This window comes from Symphalangus syndactylus, chromosome 8 (genome assembly GCF_028878055.3).
Source record: "Symphalangus syndactylus isolate Jambi chromosome 8, NHGRI_mSymSyn1-v2.1_pri, whole genome shotgun sequence".
Lineage (NCBI taxonomy): Eukaryota > Metazoa > Chordata > Mammalia > Primates > Hylobatidae > Symphalangus > Symphalangus syndactylus.
The window spans coordinates 35,440,444-35,460,307 of NC_072430.2; the positions used below are offsets into that span (position 1 = coordinate 35,440,444).

At 42.1% G+C, this 19,864-nt stretch overlaps 1 protein-coding gene and 1 long non-coding RNA gene across 3 annotated transcripts in view; both read left to right on the forward strand.

Annotated features, from left to right (window-relative positions):
* The window catches only part of SEL1L (SEL1L adaptor subunit of SYVN1 ubiquitin ligase), a 61,992-nt gene extending 54,339 nt beyond the window's left edge, over positions 1–7,653 (forward strand). For both annotated transcript variants that reach the window (XM_055288536.2, XM_055288537.2), the window contains exons 20-21: positions 819–947; positions 3,386–7,653. In XM_055288536.2, coding sequence (XP_055144511.1) covers positions 819–947; positions 3,386–3,595 — 339 coding nt within the window. In that variant the 3' untranslated portion in view covers positions 3,596–7,653. The remainder of the gene's footprint in view (positions 1–818; positions 948–3,385) is intronic.
* A 2,281-nt stretch (positions 7,654–9,934) lies between these two features.
* Positions 9,935–19,774, forward strand: LOC134737443 (uncharacterized). Its single transcript, XR_010122344.1, has 3 exons — positions 9,935–10,466; positions 12,981–13,157; positions 19,634–19,774. It is a non-coding gene; the product is annotated as an uncharacterized lncRNA (long non-coding RNA).
* The last annotated feature ends 90 nt before the right edge of the window (positions 19,775–19,864 follow it).

Below are 19,864 nucleotides of genomic sequence, written 5' to 3' on the forward strand. Positions count from 1 at the left end.
ATAGAGACAGTTTCACTATGTTGCCCAGGTTGGTCTTGAACTCCTGGCCTCAAGTGATCCTCCTGCCTTGCTCTCCCAAAGTGTTGGCATTATAAGAATGAGCCCACTTTAGGAGGCCAAGGCGAGCAGATCATGAGGTCAGGAGATCGAGACCATCCTGGCTAACACGGTGAAACCCTGTCTCTACTAAAAATACAAAAAATTAGCTGAGCGAGGTGATGGGCGCCTGTAGTCCCAGCTACTCTGGGAGGCTGAGGCAGGACAAAGGCGTGAACCCCGGGGGGCGGAGCCTGCAGTGAGCCGAGATCGCGCCACTGCACTCCAGCCTGGGTGACAGCGAGACTCCGTCTCAAAAAAAAAAAAAAAAGAATGAGCCACCGTGCCTGGCCTCTGTTGTAAAATCTTGAGTGTGTCTACCCCACTTTGAAGATCACGGTCCCAAACTGAAACCAGACGTTGCTAACACTGATTGAAGTTTTCAGTAGCAAAAAATTAGTGTGAGTTTCAGAAGTCGCCCTTGGAAATCTCTAGGTTAACAGTGTTAATGCATAGATATATGGCTGTATCCAGCGTATCTACACAGCAAATGAGATGTTATGTTGGGGGAAAATTAGTTTTTTAATTAAGTTTTTCAATATTAAGCAGTTAGATAATTAAACGAATTTTACCCAACTAAAGCTTGGCATTTTTGTTTAGGTGAGGGAAACTCATTTTAAAATGAAAACTTCAAAGGTAAAATAAATTTGTCTAATATGTTCACTAAATATTTTTACTTATTTTGACAAGAAATGCATTTTTGTTTCTTACCTATATTATAGGATATTCACCTTGCAAAACGTTTTTATGACATGGCAGCTGAAGCCAGCCCAGATGCACAAGTTCCAGTCTTCCTAGCCCTCTGCAAACTGGGCGTTGTCTATTTCTTGCAGTACATACGGGAAACAAACGTAAGTGGTCCGTGCCTCTTTTTATTAAAATATAAATGGTGGAAGGTCTGTCCTGGAGGTTTGTTTTTCAAAAGTTGAGAAGCACAGGGAAGAGTGTCCTGCAGGTATCAGGTGTGTTCCCTTCTCAGCTCAGGTACCAGAGGACCTTATCAGGGGAGGGATAAATGCAGGCATAAAGCAGCTACTGCAGTTTTTAGGTAGTGTTTGACACTTCTTAACGCTAAAGCATTTTTCATGGAGGCAGATGTTTTCTGGTTTAGGGAAAACTGAGACTAACTCATGGCAGTTTGAAACGGTATTTAATTCAGTAAACATTAAATCAGGTGACTCAAACCAGTCCCTTAAAAAGAAAAAGAAAAAAAAAAGAAAGAAGAACCTGAGAACCTGCCCAGGTTGTCGTACTTCAGATTCTTCCGATAGTGAAGCATTAAGTTGAAAACACCACCCGAATTTTCTTCTCCAAAAATAGCGTGAGTTATTTAAATAGGCTAATGGGAGAACCTGTATAGGAAGTGGGTTACCCAGTTTCTTCAAAATTACCAACTTTAGTTGGCAATACTGGTATGTAGGTACTCTTGGATTCTGCCAGCTTTATATTTTGTTTCCAGTACTGTAGTTCCTAGAATAGATTAACTGGTACAGCATTTCACTCTGAAAGCCCTAAGATGTTCAGAGCCCTTGTTTCTAACATAGGCTTATTCAGGACAAGAAAAGTTTCTTCAGGACCAGAAAAGGATGATGTTTCACCCTTTTGTTAATGCCTTTCAGTTTTAGATTCAAGAACGGGCTTTCCCTCATGTGTGTCACAGGTATAAATGTAGTCCATGCTGCTCCAGCATCAGTGAAAAGAAATGGACTTGTGTAGTCCATGCAGCTGAAGTCCTCCACAGATAGGGCTCCAGAGCACTGGTCTTGTGGGACTCTGGCCTCCAAGTCACTTACACACGTGTAATGTCAGTTGCTATAATTTCATGGTAGTACGAGTCAGGTGTGCTGTAACCGCTGCCAATTGAAACAATCTTTGTTCCTTTAATTAAAAAGCTGATCGTGTGGCAGCCTACTCTTTCTCTTTCAGTACCATTTCAGACCCTTATCTCTCACAATTTTTATTACTAGCTGTTGGTTATAGTCTAGGACTTCATCTTACAATATGCTGTACTGGGTATATTATATCTTTGCTGTTTTTTTTAATACAGAAGTATAAAGAAGACAGTAAAAACGCCCCATAATCCTACCACCTGTCTATTCCAACTAAAAAGAGAAAGAGAGCACAAGACTAATAAGTATCGATCATAAGAAAGTCAAACAGTACAGAAGAACACAAATCTCCCATCCCAGATTCTTCCCCAGAGAACACAATTAGTGGTTTCTTGTCATTTTTTTTCCAGAAAAATTTAGCACCTGTACCTACAAACGTGTTATAGAGATCTTTCGAATGTAATTTTATTTAAAAAATTATACCCCATGTTTACTTTCTTAATGGGTAAGTATAATAGAAGTCAGAAAGTATCAGTGATACTAAAACAATTAAAATATCATAGGCTAAGAACATAACTTTCAGGTTTCAATTCAGATGTTAAATATTTTGTGTTTTAGTTAAATCCTAATTGAGAAGGATTATTCATTCAGCTATTAAATGTTTGAATTCCTGCTATTTTCAATTACATGGGAATAGTGAAATGGCCCCACTGTCATGGAACAGAGCTTTCCAGCTGGTGTGCTGTCACTGCCAGTAGGTTCGCTGTGCCAAGATACTAATTTCTCCCCCTTGGCTCGCCACTGTTTTTTTCTTTCTTTTTTTTCTGAGACAGAGTCTCGCTCTGTCGCCCAGGCTGGAGTGCAGTGGCACAGTCTCGGCTCACCACAACCTCCACCTCCTGGGTTCAAGCAATTCTTGTGCCTCAGCCTTCCAAATAGCTGGGATTACAGGCACCTGCCACCATGCCCAGTTAATTTTTGTATTTTTAGTAGAGATGGGATTTCACCGTGTTGGTCAGGCTGGTCTCGAACTCCTGGCCTCAAGTGATAACACTCACCTCGGCCTCCCAAAGTGCTGGGATTACAAGGCGTGAGCCTCCGCACCTGGCCCCAGTGTTTTTGTTGTTGTTGTTGTTTTGTTTTGTTTTGTTTTCCAAATATTTTCTGTGAAAAATGGTTAAAATTAGTGTATTGGATTACTGATGGAAAGAACACTGTCAGACATTTTATATTAAGTGTCAGCTATTGTAAATTAATAGCTTAATTCCTCAGACACATTATTTTGAGCTTCAGTTGAAGGCTTTTAAAACCGCTTTAAACACACACACACACACACACACAACACACATTGCAAAACGTTTTTAAAACCAACTATTTTAATTTCTCTGGTGATGTAACTTTCCCAGTTCCTTGCCTGACATTTTAGTGATAATAATGGTTTCTATATTATTTTCATTAAGATTCGAGATATGTTCACCCAACTTGATATGGACCAGCTTTTGGGACCTGAGTGGGACCTTTACCTCATGACCATCATTGCGCTGCTGTTGGGAACAGTCATAGCTTACAGGCAAAGGCAGCACCAAGACATGCCTGCACCCAGGCCTCCAGGGCCACGACCAGCTCCACCCCAGCAGGAGGGGCCCCCAGAGCAGCAGCCACCACAGTAACAGCCACTGGGTCCAGCCTTGATCAGTTACAGCGAAGGAAGTTATCTGCTGGGAACACTTGCATTTGATTTAGGACCTTGGATCAGTGGTCACCTCCCAGAAGAGGCATGGCACAAGGAAGCATTGAATTCCTAAAGCTGCTTAGAATCTGATGCCTTTATTTTCAGGGATAAGTAACTCTTACCTAAACTGAGCTGAATGTTTGTTTCAGTGCCATATGGAATAACAACTTTCAGTGGCTTTTTTTTTTTCTTTTCTGGAAACATATGTGAGACACTCAAAGTAACGTCTACTGTATCCAGCTGTCTTTCTTGGATCCTTTTGGTCATTATTTCAGTGTGCATAAGTTCTTAATGTCAACCATCTTTAAGGTATTGTGCATCAACACTAAAAACTGATCAGTGTAAAAAGGAAAACCCAGTTGCAAGTTTAAACATGTTCGAAAGTCTGAAAATAGAATTTGCCTTTTAAGTTAAAAAAAAAGCTATCTTGAAAGTGTTTTGGAACTGCGATAACTGAGAAACTCTTACCAGTCCACATGCAATTAGACATACTCAGCATATTCGTTATTTTAAAAGGGAAGGTTGGGAGGTTTCTTATTGGTGATTGTCACGCAGTATACCATACTCCTGTCCTTCAATGACTGAAAGGCCTTGTTAAGGAGTTTTTTGTGAGCTTTACTTCTTTGGAATGGAATATACATATGCAAAACCGTGTGAACTGACTCCTTGCGCTAACGTGAATTTGCCCCACCTACTCTGTAATTTGCTTGTTTGTTTTGAATATACAGAGCCTTGATCCAGAAGCCAGAGGATGGACTAAGTGGGAGAAATTAGAAAACAAAACGAACTCTGGTTGGGGTACCACGATCACAGACACACTTTTCCTAAAGTTGAAGCATTTGTTCCCAGGATTTATTTTACTTTGCATTTCTTTTTGCACAAAGAACACATCACCTTCCTGAATTCTTTAAATATGAAATATCATTGCCAGGATATGGCTTACAGTGACTACTATTATAATACTAAAACTCAGAGAATCAAAGATGGATTAAACTCAGTGGTTGATGAAAGCCAAAACCTGTTTATACTGTTCTATACTATTCGGGTATCTTTTTATTTCTGATAGTTTTATATTATAATAGAAAGCCAGCCACTGCTTAGCTATCATAGTCACCATTTTCTCACTGTTAGCATTAGGAAAATCAAGGCTACTATGCTTCAGGATTGTCTGGTTAAATAGGATGGGAAAAAAACTGAAGAGTTTCACATAATTACATGGAAAAAATTAAAGCTTAAACTGAATTTGGATTTCATTTTGTTGTTAGATGGTGGTGTTCACCAGCCTGTATCTTGTCTGAGACTGCATTTGTATCTGAGCAGGTTTTCTACGCCTGCTGATGTCAGTCTGTTTATACTAACCTTCATGCTTTTTTCCCAGAATCCCTCATCTGCCAGAAAACTTGAAAAGTTTATTGCTTGTAGAGTTGTACTGCTTTGATTTTTGAAGTTGAGGTAGTAGTTAGAACTAGATTTAACTAGTCTATAATGAACATGAAGGCTTTTATATATGAAGTTGTATACCTTTTTGTGTTTAGAGAATTATGGGAAACCTGGTAAGCAAAACTTTCCTCCCAGATAATTGCCTCCAAATTCAAAGAGTTGGTCACCAAGAGAGCCATATGTATGAAAGCATATCTGTGAAAAGTAGGAAATTTACCGCCCCCCCCAAGTGTAATGTTGCTTTAGGCAGCTCTTGTAAATATTAAGACTTGTTTGGTCTCTTACATGTAGAGATTTGAGTGCAGTTGGTACAGTACTTTGGTGTCTCCACCACTGCCCCTTCTCCCTGCTTCAAAATAAGTGTAATCCATGGTAGCAGCCACACTTCCTTTAGAAGGAACTGTTATAATTTATTTAAAAGTTGAAAAACCACCCAAGATGACTACCAACTTTCACTTTTTTCTTCTGCCATCCACCCTCATTTTTCCTTTAGCAATATTTTTATATCTAACTTTCCTTCCCTCCATTAAGTACATGCTTTGAGAAAACATTTCTTAAAACAGTGTGTGCCACCTAAGCCTGGATGGGAAAGTGCAGTCTTGTTCTTCATATAAAAACACACTTCTTATTAGTTTACCACTTGCCTTTTTTATTGTTAATGTTCTGAATTTCCTTTTCTTGGCTTGTTTCCACTTCATTTTACCCTGGGTCATTTGCTGCCAGCAGTTTGTGAATGATATCTTTCAAATAACTTAGTTCTTATGGCTTCACTTAAAGACTGTCTCAAAAATACTTTGCTGTCTTCTTTTTTGTTCATGGGACATGGTACCTAAGCAAATAGGAGTTGGGTTTGGTTTTTCTCCTAAAATAATGCTCAATACTTACCTAATCAAATGGCATCCATTTGAATAAAATGACAATAACTAAAGCTAGTTAATGTCAGTGACATTAAACTAACTCCAGGATTCAGGAGTTTTAATGTTAGAATTTAGATTTAACAGATAGAGTGTGGCTTCATTTGTCCATGGTAGCCCATCTCTCCTAAGACCTTTTCTAGTCTGTCTTCCTGCCTTCGAACTTGATGACAGTAATACCCTGTTTAGTATTCTCTTGTGCATTTGGTTGTTGCTTAGCCGACTGTCTTGAAACTATTCATTTTGCTTCTATTTTTATTTTGCAGAGGTAGCATTGGTGGGTTTGTTTTTTTTTCTGTCTCTCTGTGTTTGAAGTTTCAGTTTCTGTTTTCTAGGTAAGGCTTATTTTTGATTAGCAGTCAATGGCAAAAAGTAAATCAAAGATGACTTCTTTTCAAAATTTATTGTTTAGCACTTAACTCAGATGAATTTATAATTATTAATCTTGATACTCTTAAGGATTTGTTACTTTTCTGCATATTAGGTTAATTTTTACCTTACATGTGAGAGTCTTACCACTAAGCCATTCTGTCTCTGTACTATTGGGAAGTTTTGGAAACTCCTGCCAGTGATCTGGTGATGATCTGATGATTTATTTAAAGAGCCGTTGATGCCTCTAGGAAACTTAAGTATTTTATTAATATACATATAGGAATTTTTTTTTTATTTTGCTTTGTCTTTCTCTCCCTTCTTTTATCCTCATGTTCATTCTTCAAACCAGTGTTTTGAAAGTATGCATGCAGGCCTATAAATGAAAAACACAATTCTTTATGTGTGTAGCATGTGTATTAATGTCTAACTGCATATGCAAAAACTTCCTTTACAGAGGTTCGGACTAACATTTCACATGCACATTTCAAAACAAGATGTGTCATGAAAACAGCCCCTTTACCTGCCAAGAAAAACAGGGCTATATTTGTTTCAATGACAGCTGATATTTGTTTTGAAAGTGAATCTCATTTTATATATATATATATATATGTATTACACATTATTATGACTAGAAGTATGTAAGAAATGATCAGAACAAAAGAAAATTTCTATTTTCATGCAAATGTTTTTCATCAGTCATCACTCTCAAATATAAATTAAAATATAACACTCCTGAATGCCTGAGGCACGATCTGGATTTTAAATGTGTGGTATTCATTGAAAAGAAGCTAAATTTCTCTACCCACTTGGTATTTCAAGAAAATTTAAAATGATCCCAAGGAAAGATGATTTGTATGTTGAAGTGACTTTGCACAAGTAAAAGTCCAATGTTGTGTGCATGAACAGGATTCCTTGGTTATGTGCAGGGAATCATCTCACATGCTGTTTTTCCTGTTTGGTTTGAGAAACAGGCTGACACTATTCTCTTTGATTAAAAAATAAACTCATAAAACTCATAATGTTGATATAATCAAGATGTAACCACTATAAATATGTAGAAGAGGAAGTTTTAAAAGACCTTAAGCTGGCATTGTGAAGGAACACCATGGTAGACTCTTTTGTAAATGTATTTTGTATTTAATGAAATGCAGTATAAAGGTTGGTGAAGTGTAATATAATTGTGTAAACAAATCCTGTTAATAGAGAGATGTACAGAATCGTTTTGTACTGTATCTTGAAACTTGTGAAATAAAGATTCCACCTCTGGTTATCCTGTGTGCTGTAATATACCACAACCAAGCACCTTTCCAGACAGACTTTTTTTTAAGCTGAATGATTCAATTTTTTAATGTTTTTTGGAAATTCAGAAGCTTCTGAAAACATTCATTTGGGGCAATTTGAATTTATCTTTCATTTTAAACTCCTGAAATGCAGATTTTTACAAGTTCAATATTGCCCTAGGGAGAACATGAATTTGCTAAGAAATGTTATCTTTTAAATCTCTAATATCTTTGTCTTGAAGCAGCCTTAATATGTAGTAAGCATGATTCACTTTAGTCTGATTATAATATATCTAAAGTTTGTTTATGCGTTGCTTTGTCCCAGAAATTTTTTAAGAGGACTTGCAGAGATATGTACAACACAGTAACATTTAGACTAAATATGCTCTGAGTAAAGGAGAAATGAAAAAATATTAAATCAAGAGTGAAACATGTACACCAAGTGCAATTTTCGGAAGTGGGCTACAAATTTGGCCCCCAGCTTCCCAGCAGGCAACTCAAAGAGGTAACCGAGGTAAAATGTTCCAGCTTAGAAGCATTAGATCTTGGATAAAAAGCCTGCATGATGCAAACTGTGGCAACTGAGATGTCAGATATCAAGATCTCAGATTTTACTTGGGGGAGCACAGTCAGTCACCCCAGATGACCTTGACTGACCTAAAAGTTGTGAGGGAAGTCGGATGTCAGAGCCTTAACACCAGCGGGTGACCATCCAACCTGGGGCAATGCCTGTTCACCACTTAGCCTCTTTCTAACAAGTCATTAGAATGTCCTGCATCTTCATTGGCTGCAACTTGATGAGCTACAGCGTCTTTCCTAACTTCCTTTATGATGCTAATTTAGGTTGGTTATACCAGCTTAGAAGTATGCTTACATTAAGTTACAGCAGATATGCAAATTAGATGCGAGTAAAATTTCTGTAGTAGAAACTATGAAAAATAAAAAGGAAAGTTTTTACTTTTTGGGTATTTTTCTACGAATAAGAAAAAGTGAGAGTTAGAACCTATCAGTTCAAAGGAGGTACTGCTGTGTAATGGGCTTTGTACATTCCTTCTCATGTCACGCCACTACTTCGCCATCAAATTGAACAAGCTTTTAATTAGATCCTGAAAATTCACCACCCTAGTAGTTTACTGTTAGTATTATATTTTGAGTAGAACTCTGATTTTCCCTAGAGGCCAAATTCTTTTTATCTGGGTTAATTTCTTTTAAACATGATGCTGAATTGTATATTAAATCCCATTTATAAAAATCGCACAATTTTTTCTCATGTAAGTTGAGTGGAATGTGGTTAGTTAACTGAATTTGGGATGTTCATATAAATAATTTGTTGCTGCTCAATCCAGTTTCCCTTTGCCTCCTCTCTACCACCTAGTATAACCTCGTTAATTCACCTCTCAGACTTGGAAAGAATGTCTCATAAGTCTTGGGAGATAAGAGATTCAGGTATCCCACGTAAGGATTCTAGCTTTGAAAATGAATATGTCATTGAGTCTTACACGATTCAAGATTTAAATGTGGGCAACAGAAATCTCTGTTCTTGGAAACAGATTTATTTCAGGATGTGAAAGCCCAGCTGTAGGTTTCAGAGTTTGCACACCTGCGTTTCCTCACCCTTTGTCTGTGGCCATGCCTGTAGATGCTTTCCTTAGGAAAATTTGATTAATTGAACTTTTTTTGTTCTAAATGCAATCTCCTGAAATGAGTAGAGACTAATGCTGGCTGTGAGTGTGAGTGCATGGTGGTGAGGGGTTGGGGAGCCTTCCAGCTGATTTTGTTTCCCTTAAGTACTAATGAAGAATTTACTTGAATTGTTCTAACCTGTACATGTATTTTCTTTGACTTACCATTTGGACAATGTTCTGTGGTTAACATCTTAAACCTTTTTTTTTTTTTTTTTTTTGAGACAGGGTCTCACTCTGTTGTCCAGGCTGAGTGCAGTGGCTCAATTAGAGCCCACTGCAGCCTCAAAACTCCTGGGCTCAAGAAATTCTCCCACCCCAGCCTCCTGCATAGCTGGGACTACTGGTGTGTGCCACCACGGCAAGCTATTTTTTTATGTTTTGTAGAAACAGGGTCTCCCTATGTTTCCCAGGCTGGTCTCAAACTCCTGGGCTCAAGCGATCCTCCCACGGCAACCTCCCAAAGTGCTGGGATTACAGGTGTGAGCCACTGTACCCAGCCCATCTTACATCTTTCAGTGCATGGAAATTTACTTCCAGGACTGCGAGAGCTGAGAAGAGCAGGGTATTTTCCCTTTAGCCTTCTCTGGACCGTAGCTGAAGTATGTGCTGTAGGTGAAAGCACCCACACTGGGCCTGTAAAGAACTGCCTTTATTTCAAAAGGAGGAAAAAGTAATTGAAGCCTTAAGTTTGTGTAATTGGTATCTATATTTCATCACTCATTTGAGACTTAAAAGTAATTAAAGCCTCATAACTAATGTTTTGTGTTCTCACATTAGCTAAACCAAAGAATCTATTGAGTCTCAACACAGTACAGTAAGTTAAGAGAGCACATTTGTGCCTTAGAGCAGTTAAATAGAGGAGAAACCCATGAACAGAGATGAAACCCCATTTACAGAGAAATGAAACTCCATCTCATCTGACCTATTGCGACTACTTAAAGGGGCTTTTAAATTGTGAGTCACCATTTCAGGGCAGGCCATTATGACAAATCAGACAGATGTGTAAGGGAAAGGTCCATGGCCGGGTGTGGTGGCTCACGCCTGTAATCCCAGCAGTTTGGGAGGCCGAGGCGGACAGATCACGAGGTCAGGAGTTCGAGACCAGCCTCGCCAACATGGTAAAACCCCGTCTCTACTAAAAATACAAAAATTAGCTGGGCGTGGTGGTGCACGCCTGTAATCTGAGCTACTTGGGAGGCTGAGGCAGGAGAATGGCTTGAACCCAGGAGGTGGAGGTTGCAGTGAGCTGAGATCACGCCACTGCACTCCAGCCTGGGTAACAGAGCAAGACTCTGTCTCAAAAAAAAAAAAAAAAAAGATCCAAACACAACCAACCGTTTGATCCTTGCATGAGTTCTCCTGAGTTACCCAATCCCTTCCCAAAACAGATTAGTGATAGTCCTAGCCCCACAGAATGGCCCTTCTGGATGCCATAGCGAGAAAGTTCTGGACTGCAGTCGAGTCCTCACAGTGGTTGGGTGGCCCCAGACAAGTCATTCGCTGTACAGGGTTCTCATAGGCATCAAGAGACTGGGTACCGGGGATGGTCCTTAAGGTCCTGTCCAGCTGTGGGAGGTCTTAAGTGCCAAAAGAAACCAAATTGACTTTTTATTCCACTGACACCAGACCCTTTACAAGGCTTCCTGGTGGAAATGACAACATTCCTCTGTCCTAAAACGGTTGACTCCAAATAATTTATAAGCAAAATTTATGTTAAAGAGGTCAATATTAAAGTTTATACATAAGGGGTCGGGTGCAGTGGCTCACGCCTGTAATCCCAACACATTGGGAGGCTGAGGCAGGCAGATCGCTTGAGGTCAGGAGTTTGAGACCAGCCTAGGCAACATGGTGAAACCCCATCTCTACAAAAAAAAAAATTAGCTGGGCATGGTGGTGTACGCCTGTGGTCTCAGCTACCTGGAAGCTTGGGAGACTGGGATGGGAGGATCACTTGGGCCTGGGAGGTGGAAATTGCAGTGAGCCAAGATCATGCCACTGCATTCCAAACTGGGTGACAGAGTGAGACCCTGTCTCAAAATTTAAAATAAAGTTTATAACATAAGGTTTCATTTGGGCATTCATTCAACAGCCTTTATTAATCACCTACTATCTTCCAGATCCTGAAGTGTAAAATGAATTTAAAGATGAGTATGAAAGAAAGACTGAATTGAAAGAGGCTGTTTTCCTCTGCCAGTCATCTTCACCGTTGACTGAACACAGTATGTGACAGATGCTAAGTGTTTTACATCCATTATTGAATTTAATCTTCAATACTCCAGGATGTCAGTACTAGTCATATCATTCTCATTTAACAGATGAGGCAACAGGCTTGGACAAGCTAAGCAACTTGCTCAAGGTCACTCAGCTAGTGTTAGTCATAAAACTCGAATTCAAATAAAGAACTGGGCGGGGCATGGCGGCTCACACCTGTAATCCCAGCACTTTGGGAGGCCAAGGCAGGCGGATCACCTGAGGTCAAGAGTTTGAGACCAGCCTGGCCAACATCGTGAAACCCCGTCTCTACTAATAATACAAAAATTAGTTGGGTGTGGTGGCACACGCCTGTAATCCCAGATACTTGGGAGGCTGAGGCAGGAGAATTGCTTGAACCTGGGAGATGGAGGTTGCAGTGAGCCAAGATCATGCCACTGCACTCCAGCCTGGGGGACAGAGTGAGACTCTGTCTCAAAATCAAAAAAAAAAAAAAAAACTGTCTTGGCTAAAAATACCCAAGTTGTAAACTATTATGTTATGCTGTCTCCTTAATGCAGCATGGTAAGGTTTACAGTGGAGTTATAAACGCAGTGCCCATGAAGGAACAGGAAAGGGTAACAACAAAATGAACAACGTTTCTCCCAAGTGTGCTTCATCCTAGTCCATGCTCACAAGTGCTGTTCTGTGCTTAACATGTGCTGCTAAAGCAGTGTTTGCAGACATCTGCTGCTTTACAGTTGTAAAGACATAAAAAAAACAGCTAGAGCACATCGGGATTGGCTTGTCTCTGCTCCACCGTGTCTAGTGTGAGGTGGGACGGCTTGAATGGTTTGAGGAGCCATGTGGCTGGGACCGCAGCCTTTTTTTGTTGACATACGCCTGGAGCTGAACATCCAAGACGGCTCCTTCACGCACATGCCTGGTGCCCAGGCTGGGCTGGCCAGCATCACTCTCTCCACGTGTGGGGATCTCGGGGTAGACAAAACTGCCTCAGAGTGAGCACTCCAAGAGCCAAGATGGTGCTCAGGGGCTTCTTAGGACTAGACTTAGAAATCTCAACCATTGGCTGGATGTAGTGGGTCATGCCTGTAATCCCAGCACTTTGGGAGGCCGAGGCAGGCAGATCATGAGGTCAGGAGATCGAGACCATCCAGGCTAACATGGTGAAATCCCACCTCAACTAAAAATACAAAAAATTAGCCGGGCGTGGTGGTGGGCACCTGTAGTCCCAGCTACTCGGGAGGATGAGGCAGGAGAATGGCATGAACCCGGGAGGCGGAGCTTGCAGTGAGCCAAGATCGCACCACTCTACTCCAGCCTGGGCGACAGAGCAAGACTCTATCTCAAAAACAAAACAAAACAAAACAAACAAACAAAAACACTCAACCATCATTCCACTGCACCCTATTGGTCCACAGGTCACTCGGGCCAGCCCAGATTCAAGGGTTGCTGGTTGGAGAAACAGGATCCACCTCCCAGTGGAGGAGTGACTTCGGCATCCAAGGAGGGAAGGAGTGGATGGTGGCCCTCTTCAGATGAGGCTGCCACAATCACAAATTCATTCTTCTCCATGGTATCAGCAACCTTTATAGTTAGTAAGTAGTTACGGAAAACATCAGCGTTTGACTTGCTTCTAGATCAATTGCCTGTGTATAACTTGTGCTATCAATGTGGTAATACAGGGTGACACAGTGAATCAGGTATCAGCACTACCTTCAAGGACTCCCTAAACAGTGGCCTTCAGGTGCTTGGCAAGACTAAAGCTACTTCCCTGATTGGAATTTTTAAGAGCTTCTCATTTAACTGCTACGAACTCAGTTTGTCTACAAATTTAGAATGAGACCTCCCACATCCATTTACCTGAAATAGCTGAGCTAATGAAGATTAATGGAACTAATGGGGGAGTGTGTGCGTGAGCAGTATTCATCATACCTATTTCAATTCTCCTCACTGCTGGGGTCTCAACACTATGCTGTGCCTTTTTTCCCTCCCTCTGCCCTCTGCCCAAGCTCACTCTCCTCCAAGTCTCTGCTCAGACTTGCCTGACTGCCCCCCCCATTAAATCAAGTCCATCTGTTACACACCCCCCATGTTTTCCCTTTATAGCACTTATTGATTATGGTATTTAATTAATCTTCATCTCCCTATTGTTAAATCTCAAAAGGACAGGCACCAGTCCATCTTACCCACCAGTGTGTGCCCAGAGCTTGGCACAATGTCCAACACTTAATACTGATTAATAGTTGAATTACAAATTAGCCAGACATGATGGTGCATACGTGTAATCCTAGCCACTAGGGAGACTGAGGCATGAGAATCGCTTGAAGCTGGGATGTGGAGGTTGCAGTGAGCCAAGATGATGCTGCTCCACTCCAGCCTGGGCGACGGCGACAGAGCAAGACTCCATCTCAAAAAATATATATATATATGTTTGTTTATTTACTTATTTATCTATTTATATTTTTATAAAATGGAGTCTTACTCTGTCACCCAGGCTGGAGTACAGCAGTGGGATCTCAGCTCACTGCAATCTCCACCTCCCAGGTTCAAGCGATTCTCCTACCTCAGCCTCTTGAGTGACTGGGATTAAAGGCACCCACCACCATGCCTGGCTAATTTTTGTATTTTTAGTGGAGACGGGGTTTTTCCATGTTGGCCAGGCTGGTCTCAAACTCCTGACCTCGAGTGACCCGCCCACCTCAGCCTCCCAAAGTGCTGGAATTACAGGCGTGAGCCACCACGGCTGGCCTCCTCTCTCTCTCTCTCTCTCTCTCTATATATATATATATATACACACACACACACACACACATACATATACATGTATTTATACATATATATTGTTATACATATATTTATACATACATATATTGTAATGCACATATATACATATATTTGAATTTGAATGAGCAGATGGACTTTCCAGTAGAAATAACATTCTGAAAGATGGTGAAGATCCAGAGTCATCGCTGGTGAAAACCTGCCTAAATACAAATGTACTTGAATGACTTATGTGGCACTGTGTACTTAACTAGCTACTTCATGTAGGATTTCTCTGAACTCTTTACCCAATCAATTCTCCCTATTCCCAAGAAAGCAGGAGAAATCTCTCCTAGAAAAACAGCTTCAAGGTGGGAAAAGAAAGTGAGTATGGCTGGCAGGTGCTTTCATGGCCCATGGGGGGCCCAGGGATGACAACTTCTACCCCGCAGTGGGGTGGCTGTGCTCCAGAAATTGGGTCAGGAGGGCTCTACATTGAAGGCAATCCACTGAAGTGACAAAGCCCTTTGCCATCCCAAAAGCAGGAAACACTGAGTACTTAAGCCACCGCTGAAAAGAAACCAAGGCAGTCCCCGCCCTCCTCGCTACAGTGTGGCAATTCCACTCAACACCGCCTGAATGTGTATTAAGGCCAAGGCCTTGTGCCAGGAAGGAGGGGCACTGTGATGGAGCTGGGGGCTAACTCTTCCACGAATGCTACCTGGAGATGCTGTTGGGCGTGAATATTCTTACACGGGGCATGGCCTTTCCACGCGTGTCTTTCTTCCTCCAGTAGGTTGACGCTGTCATGAGATCACAATGATGAGAAATTGCAAGAAATATAGTTGGAGGATTTGCTTAGATTTTCTTAGAAGTGTTACCGGCTGGGCGAGGTGGCTCACGCCTGTAATCCCAACACTTTGGGAGGCCAAGGTGGGTGAATCATGAGGTCAGGAGTTCAAGACCAGCCTGGCCAACATGGTGAAACCCCATCTCTACTAAAAATAAAAATAAATAGCCGGGTGTAATGGTGTGCGCCTGTAATCCCAGCTACTTGGGAGGCTGAGGCAGAGAACTGCTTGAACCCAGGAGGCGGAGGTTGTGGTGAAACAAGATCGTGCCACTGCACTCCAGCCTGGGCAACAGAGTGAGACTTTGTCTCAAAAAAATAAATAATAAATAAATGAAAGTGTTACCAAGTAGTGATACTCTGGCCAAAGTACAATTAAAAAGTGAAAATCAAGACGTTTCAATATCTCTTTAAGGAAAGCGCTGTATCCCCTTCTTAGGATTTTATGGCTGGAAGACACAGCTGTCGTCATTCTGTCTTCCTCCCCCAAGCAGCCTCCACTTCTTTTGTTTCTGTAAAAAGGAAGTGTGGCGTAGAGAAGAACCGAATCCACAACTCAGGAAGTCTCCTTTTGCTCTGTTTAGCATTGCTTCTCTCAAAGATGCACAGTACATTGGATTGGATCATAGTATAGACGGTACGAGCTCCTTTTTTGGGTTGAAACGCAATCTATGTCTCACTAATCTTTTTAAATCTGCGACTACCGGTTCCTCGGAAAAGTATGACTGCAGTTACCATAATTTCTACTAGAGGGCACAAAAGGGCTACATCTGAGGCAAAGTTTAGGCGATAAAACTTTCTGGGTTTTTCGAAGTTTTTCAGACGTCTTTTCTGGGGTAGGCAAAATCTGAGGGACAAGTGCTCCCCAGATTTCCTGGAATAAAATCGCTGTAACTACTAGAAACATCACAAAATGTTAAAAAGTACACTAGGCCAGCAGTGTGAGTTGTGACATATACACAGAGCTTTCTGGCTGATGTCGCTGAAGAATGAATGTGACATTTCTCTGTCAGCAAGTGATGCACCCCCTGCCTCTAGAAATATTTTCGTCATCATCGTGACTAAATGATGGCTTCCATAAAGAGATGTCTTAGCCACTGGCACCTGTGTGTGGCCTTATTTGGAAAACGTTAAAGATCGCCAGCTGAGATATTCTAGATTATCAGTGTGGGCCCAAAATCCAGTGACAGGTGTCCTTATTTTTTTATTTTTATTTTTTATTTATTTATTTTTTTTTTTTTTGAGAGGGAGTCTCACTCTGTCGCCCAGGCTGGAGTGCAGTGGTGCATCTTGGCTCACTGCAACCTCCACCTCCTGGGTTCAAGCAATTCTCTGCCTCAGCCTCCGGAGTAGCTGGGATTACAAGCACCTGCCACCACGCCAGGCTAATTTTTGTATTTTTTGTAGAGACGGGGTTTCACCATCTTGGCCAGGCTGGTCTTGAACTCCTGACCTCGTGATCCACCTGCCTCGGCCTCCCAAAATGCTGGGATTACAGGCGTGAGCCACCATGCCCGGCCAACAGGTGTCCTTATATGAGAAAGGCAGAGGGAGATTTGACACACAGAAAAGGAGAAGACACAGAGCAGAGGAAAATGCTTTGTGAAGATGGAGGCAGAGATCAGAGTTCAGCTGCCACAAGCCATGCCAGGAGCCATTAGGAGCCGGAAGAGGTCAGGCAAGTTCCCTTTTAGGGCCTCTGGAGGTAGCACAGCCCTGCAGACACCTTGATTTTGACCTTCTGGACCCCAGAACTATGAGAGAGTAAGTTTCTGCTGTTTTAAGCCACCAAGTTTGTGGTGTAATTTGTTACAATAAGCCTAGGAAACTAGCACAGTCATCCTAAACCATGAGTGGTCAATCGGAGCGATGTGGCCCCAAGGAGGAGAGAATGGGCTCCTGGGAGGGTGTGAAGAAGTCCTAGATATTACAATGGTTTGTCATCCTCCAAGAGGCTCTATAAACAGCTTTATGTATAAACATAAACAGATAGACAGTATACTTGTGGTATTAAAGTTTTATACACAGTGGGGAGGAGAAGGACAATTAGGAGGGGAAAAAGTCTAAAAGGGCTCCTTAGAAGAATTCTTTTTTAAAAGTTGAGAGGCCGGGCGCGGTGGCTCATGCCTATAATCCTAGCACTTTGGGAGGCCAAGACAGAGTGAGACTCCGTCTCAAAAAAAAAAAAAAAAAAGTTAAGAAATGCAGTTCAAGGCCAGGTGCAGTGGCTCACACCTATAATCCCAGCACTTTGGGAGGCCGAGGCGGGCAGATCACTTGAGGTCAGGGGTTTGAGACCAGCCTGGCCAAAATGGTGGGAGTTTGAGGAGCCTTCCTGAATGAGGAGGAGCTGGGGTGGAAAAAAAGCTGGAGTTAGCCAGGCCGAGAGGCAGGCACTGGAGGCCATGGGAATGCTCCATCTGAAGACAGGCACTTCCTCTGTGCTCTCTCAGACTCTCCATCCTTTTCATTTCTGCTGTTACCACCCAGGTCCTCCAATCGCATTACACCTCGGTGGCAGTGTTCATGCCATCTCTGTTCCCCTGCCCTTCTGATTTCCCCTGGATGCCAGATGAATCTACCTTAAATAATTTGCAACTAACACATACTTCCTCTGCTCAAGAACCCTCCATGGCTCACTATTACAGGACAAACTCTCCCCAAGCTTGCTACTCAGACTCTGACATCTTTGCCCCTTCTTCTTCGCTTACCTAACCAATACTGTTTTTCCTGGATATCACTATGCTACAGGTAAAGATATGATCACACTGACGGTAACGAAAGGGCTCTTTCTCTCTTTCTTTTTGTGACAGAGTCTCACTCTGTCGCCCAGGCTGGACTGGAGTGCAGTGGCGCCATCTCAGCTCACTGCAACCTCCACCTCCCGGGTTCAAGCGATTCTCCCGCCTCAGCCTCCAGAGTAGCTGAGATTACAGGCGCCCACAACCACGTCCAGCTCATTTTTTGTATTTTTAGTTAGAGATGGGTTTCACCATGTTGACCAGGATGGTCTCGATCTCCTGACCTCGTGATCCATCCACCTTGGCCTCCCAAAGTGCTGCGATTACAGGCATGAGCCACCGCGCCCAGACAAAAGGGCTATTTCTTTGGCTCCATGTCTAACCCGTCTGTGAGAACTCTGGACCCCTCCCAAATTACTCCTTGTTTGTTTTTGGAGTCCCAAAGCAGGCTCAGATATGGTCTTATTTTTTTTTTTAGTTCTTTTTAAATTATTATTATTTTGAGACCGAGTCTCACACTGTCACCTGAGCCGGAGTGCAATGGCGCGATCTCGGCTCACTGCAACCTCCACCTCCCGGTTCAAGCGATTCCCCTGCTTCAGCCTCCTGAGTAGCTGGGATTATAGGCACCTGCCACCACACCCGGCTAATTTTTTGTATTTTTAGTAGAGACGGGGTTTCACTATATTTGCCAGGCTGGTCTCGAACTCCTCACTTCATGATCCGCCCATCTCAGCCTCCCAAAGTGCTGGGATTACAGGTGTGAGCCACCACGCCTGGTCTTTTTAGTCCTTATTTTTTAGAGACAGGTCTCACTCTGTCACCCAGGCTGGAGTGCAGTGTTACAATCATAGCTTATTGTGGCCTCAATCTCTTGGGCTCAAGCAAGCCTCCTGCCTCAGCCTCTTGGGACAATGGGCATGTACCACCACGTCCAGCTAATTTAATTGTTTTTGAAGAGATGGGAGTCTCGCTATGTTGCCCAGGGTGGTCTCAAACTCCTGGCCTCAAGGAATGCTCCTCCCTTAGCCTTACAAAGTGCTGAGATTACAGGCATGAGCCACTGCACCCAGCGTAAATAAATTTAAATAAATATTTGAAGAATATTAATTTGCAACGTTTCTCTTATTAGCCTACCCAGGGCACCATGTTCAGCCCTAATCAGTTGTCTTATTTTCTAAGATATTCTTTCTTTCTTTCTTTGTTGGAAACATACATTTACAACGACAAAAGTTACCTAATTATCACTCAAGTTCCAGAAGCCATAAAGGAAAAGATTGATGTTTCACCATAAAATGAAAACAATATGCTTGACAAACCTGCTGTGATCAAAGTCAAAAAGCAAATGTCAAAGTGCAAAAATACTTGCACTTCATTTTCCAGCAAGAGATTCATTTCCTGAAGACATAAAATCTCATAGAAATCCATAAGGATCGATAAACTAATATGATAGGAAAAGTGAGCAAACATGATTAACAGTTCACAGAAAATGAAATGCATATGACTTTTAGTACATGAAAGATAGTCAGCCTCACTAGTAAAAGAAATGCAAACAAAAACTACACCGAGAGCTCTTTGGAGATTCTTATTGGGAAAGTGGGACCAGCTTATATAGCAGATGTCCTCCTGGGGGACCACCTCTGAGTGACCTGCAGCTGCAGATGCTTTTAGCACACACTGTGTTTCCCACATCTGAGGTCTGCTTCTCTCTGCTTCTCAGCTTCTCACGGGTGTGGAAGGAGCAACGTTGGAAGGTGGGAGCTGAAGAGGTCTGGGAAGTGGTGTATGGAGGGCCAATGGAGTGGATACAAAGCTCAAGGATCGAGCCAGGTGCGGGGGGTCACACCTGTAATCCCAGCACTTGGGGAGGCTGAGGTGGGTGGATCGCCTGAGTTCAGGAGTTCGAGACTAGCCTGGCCAACATAGTGAAACCCTGTCTTTACTAAAAATA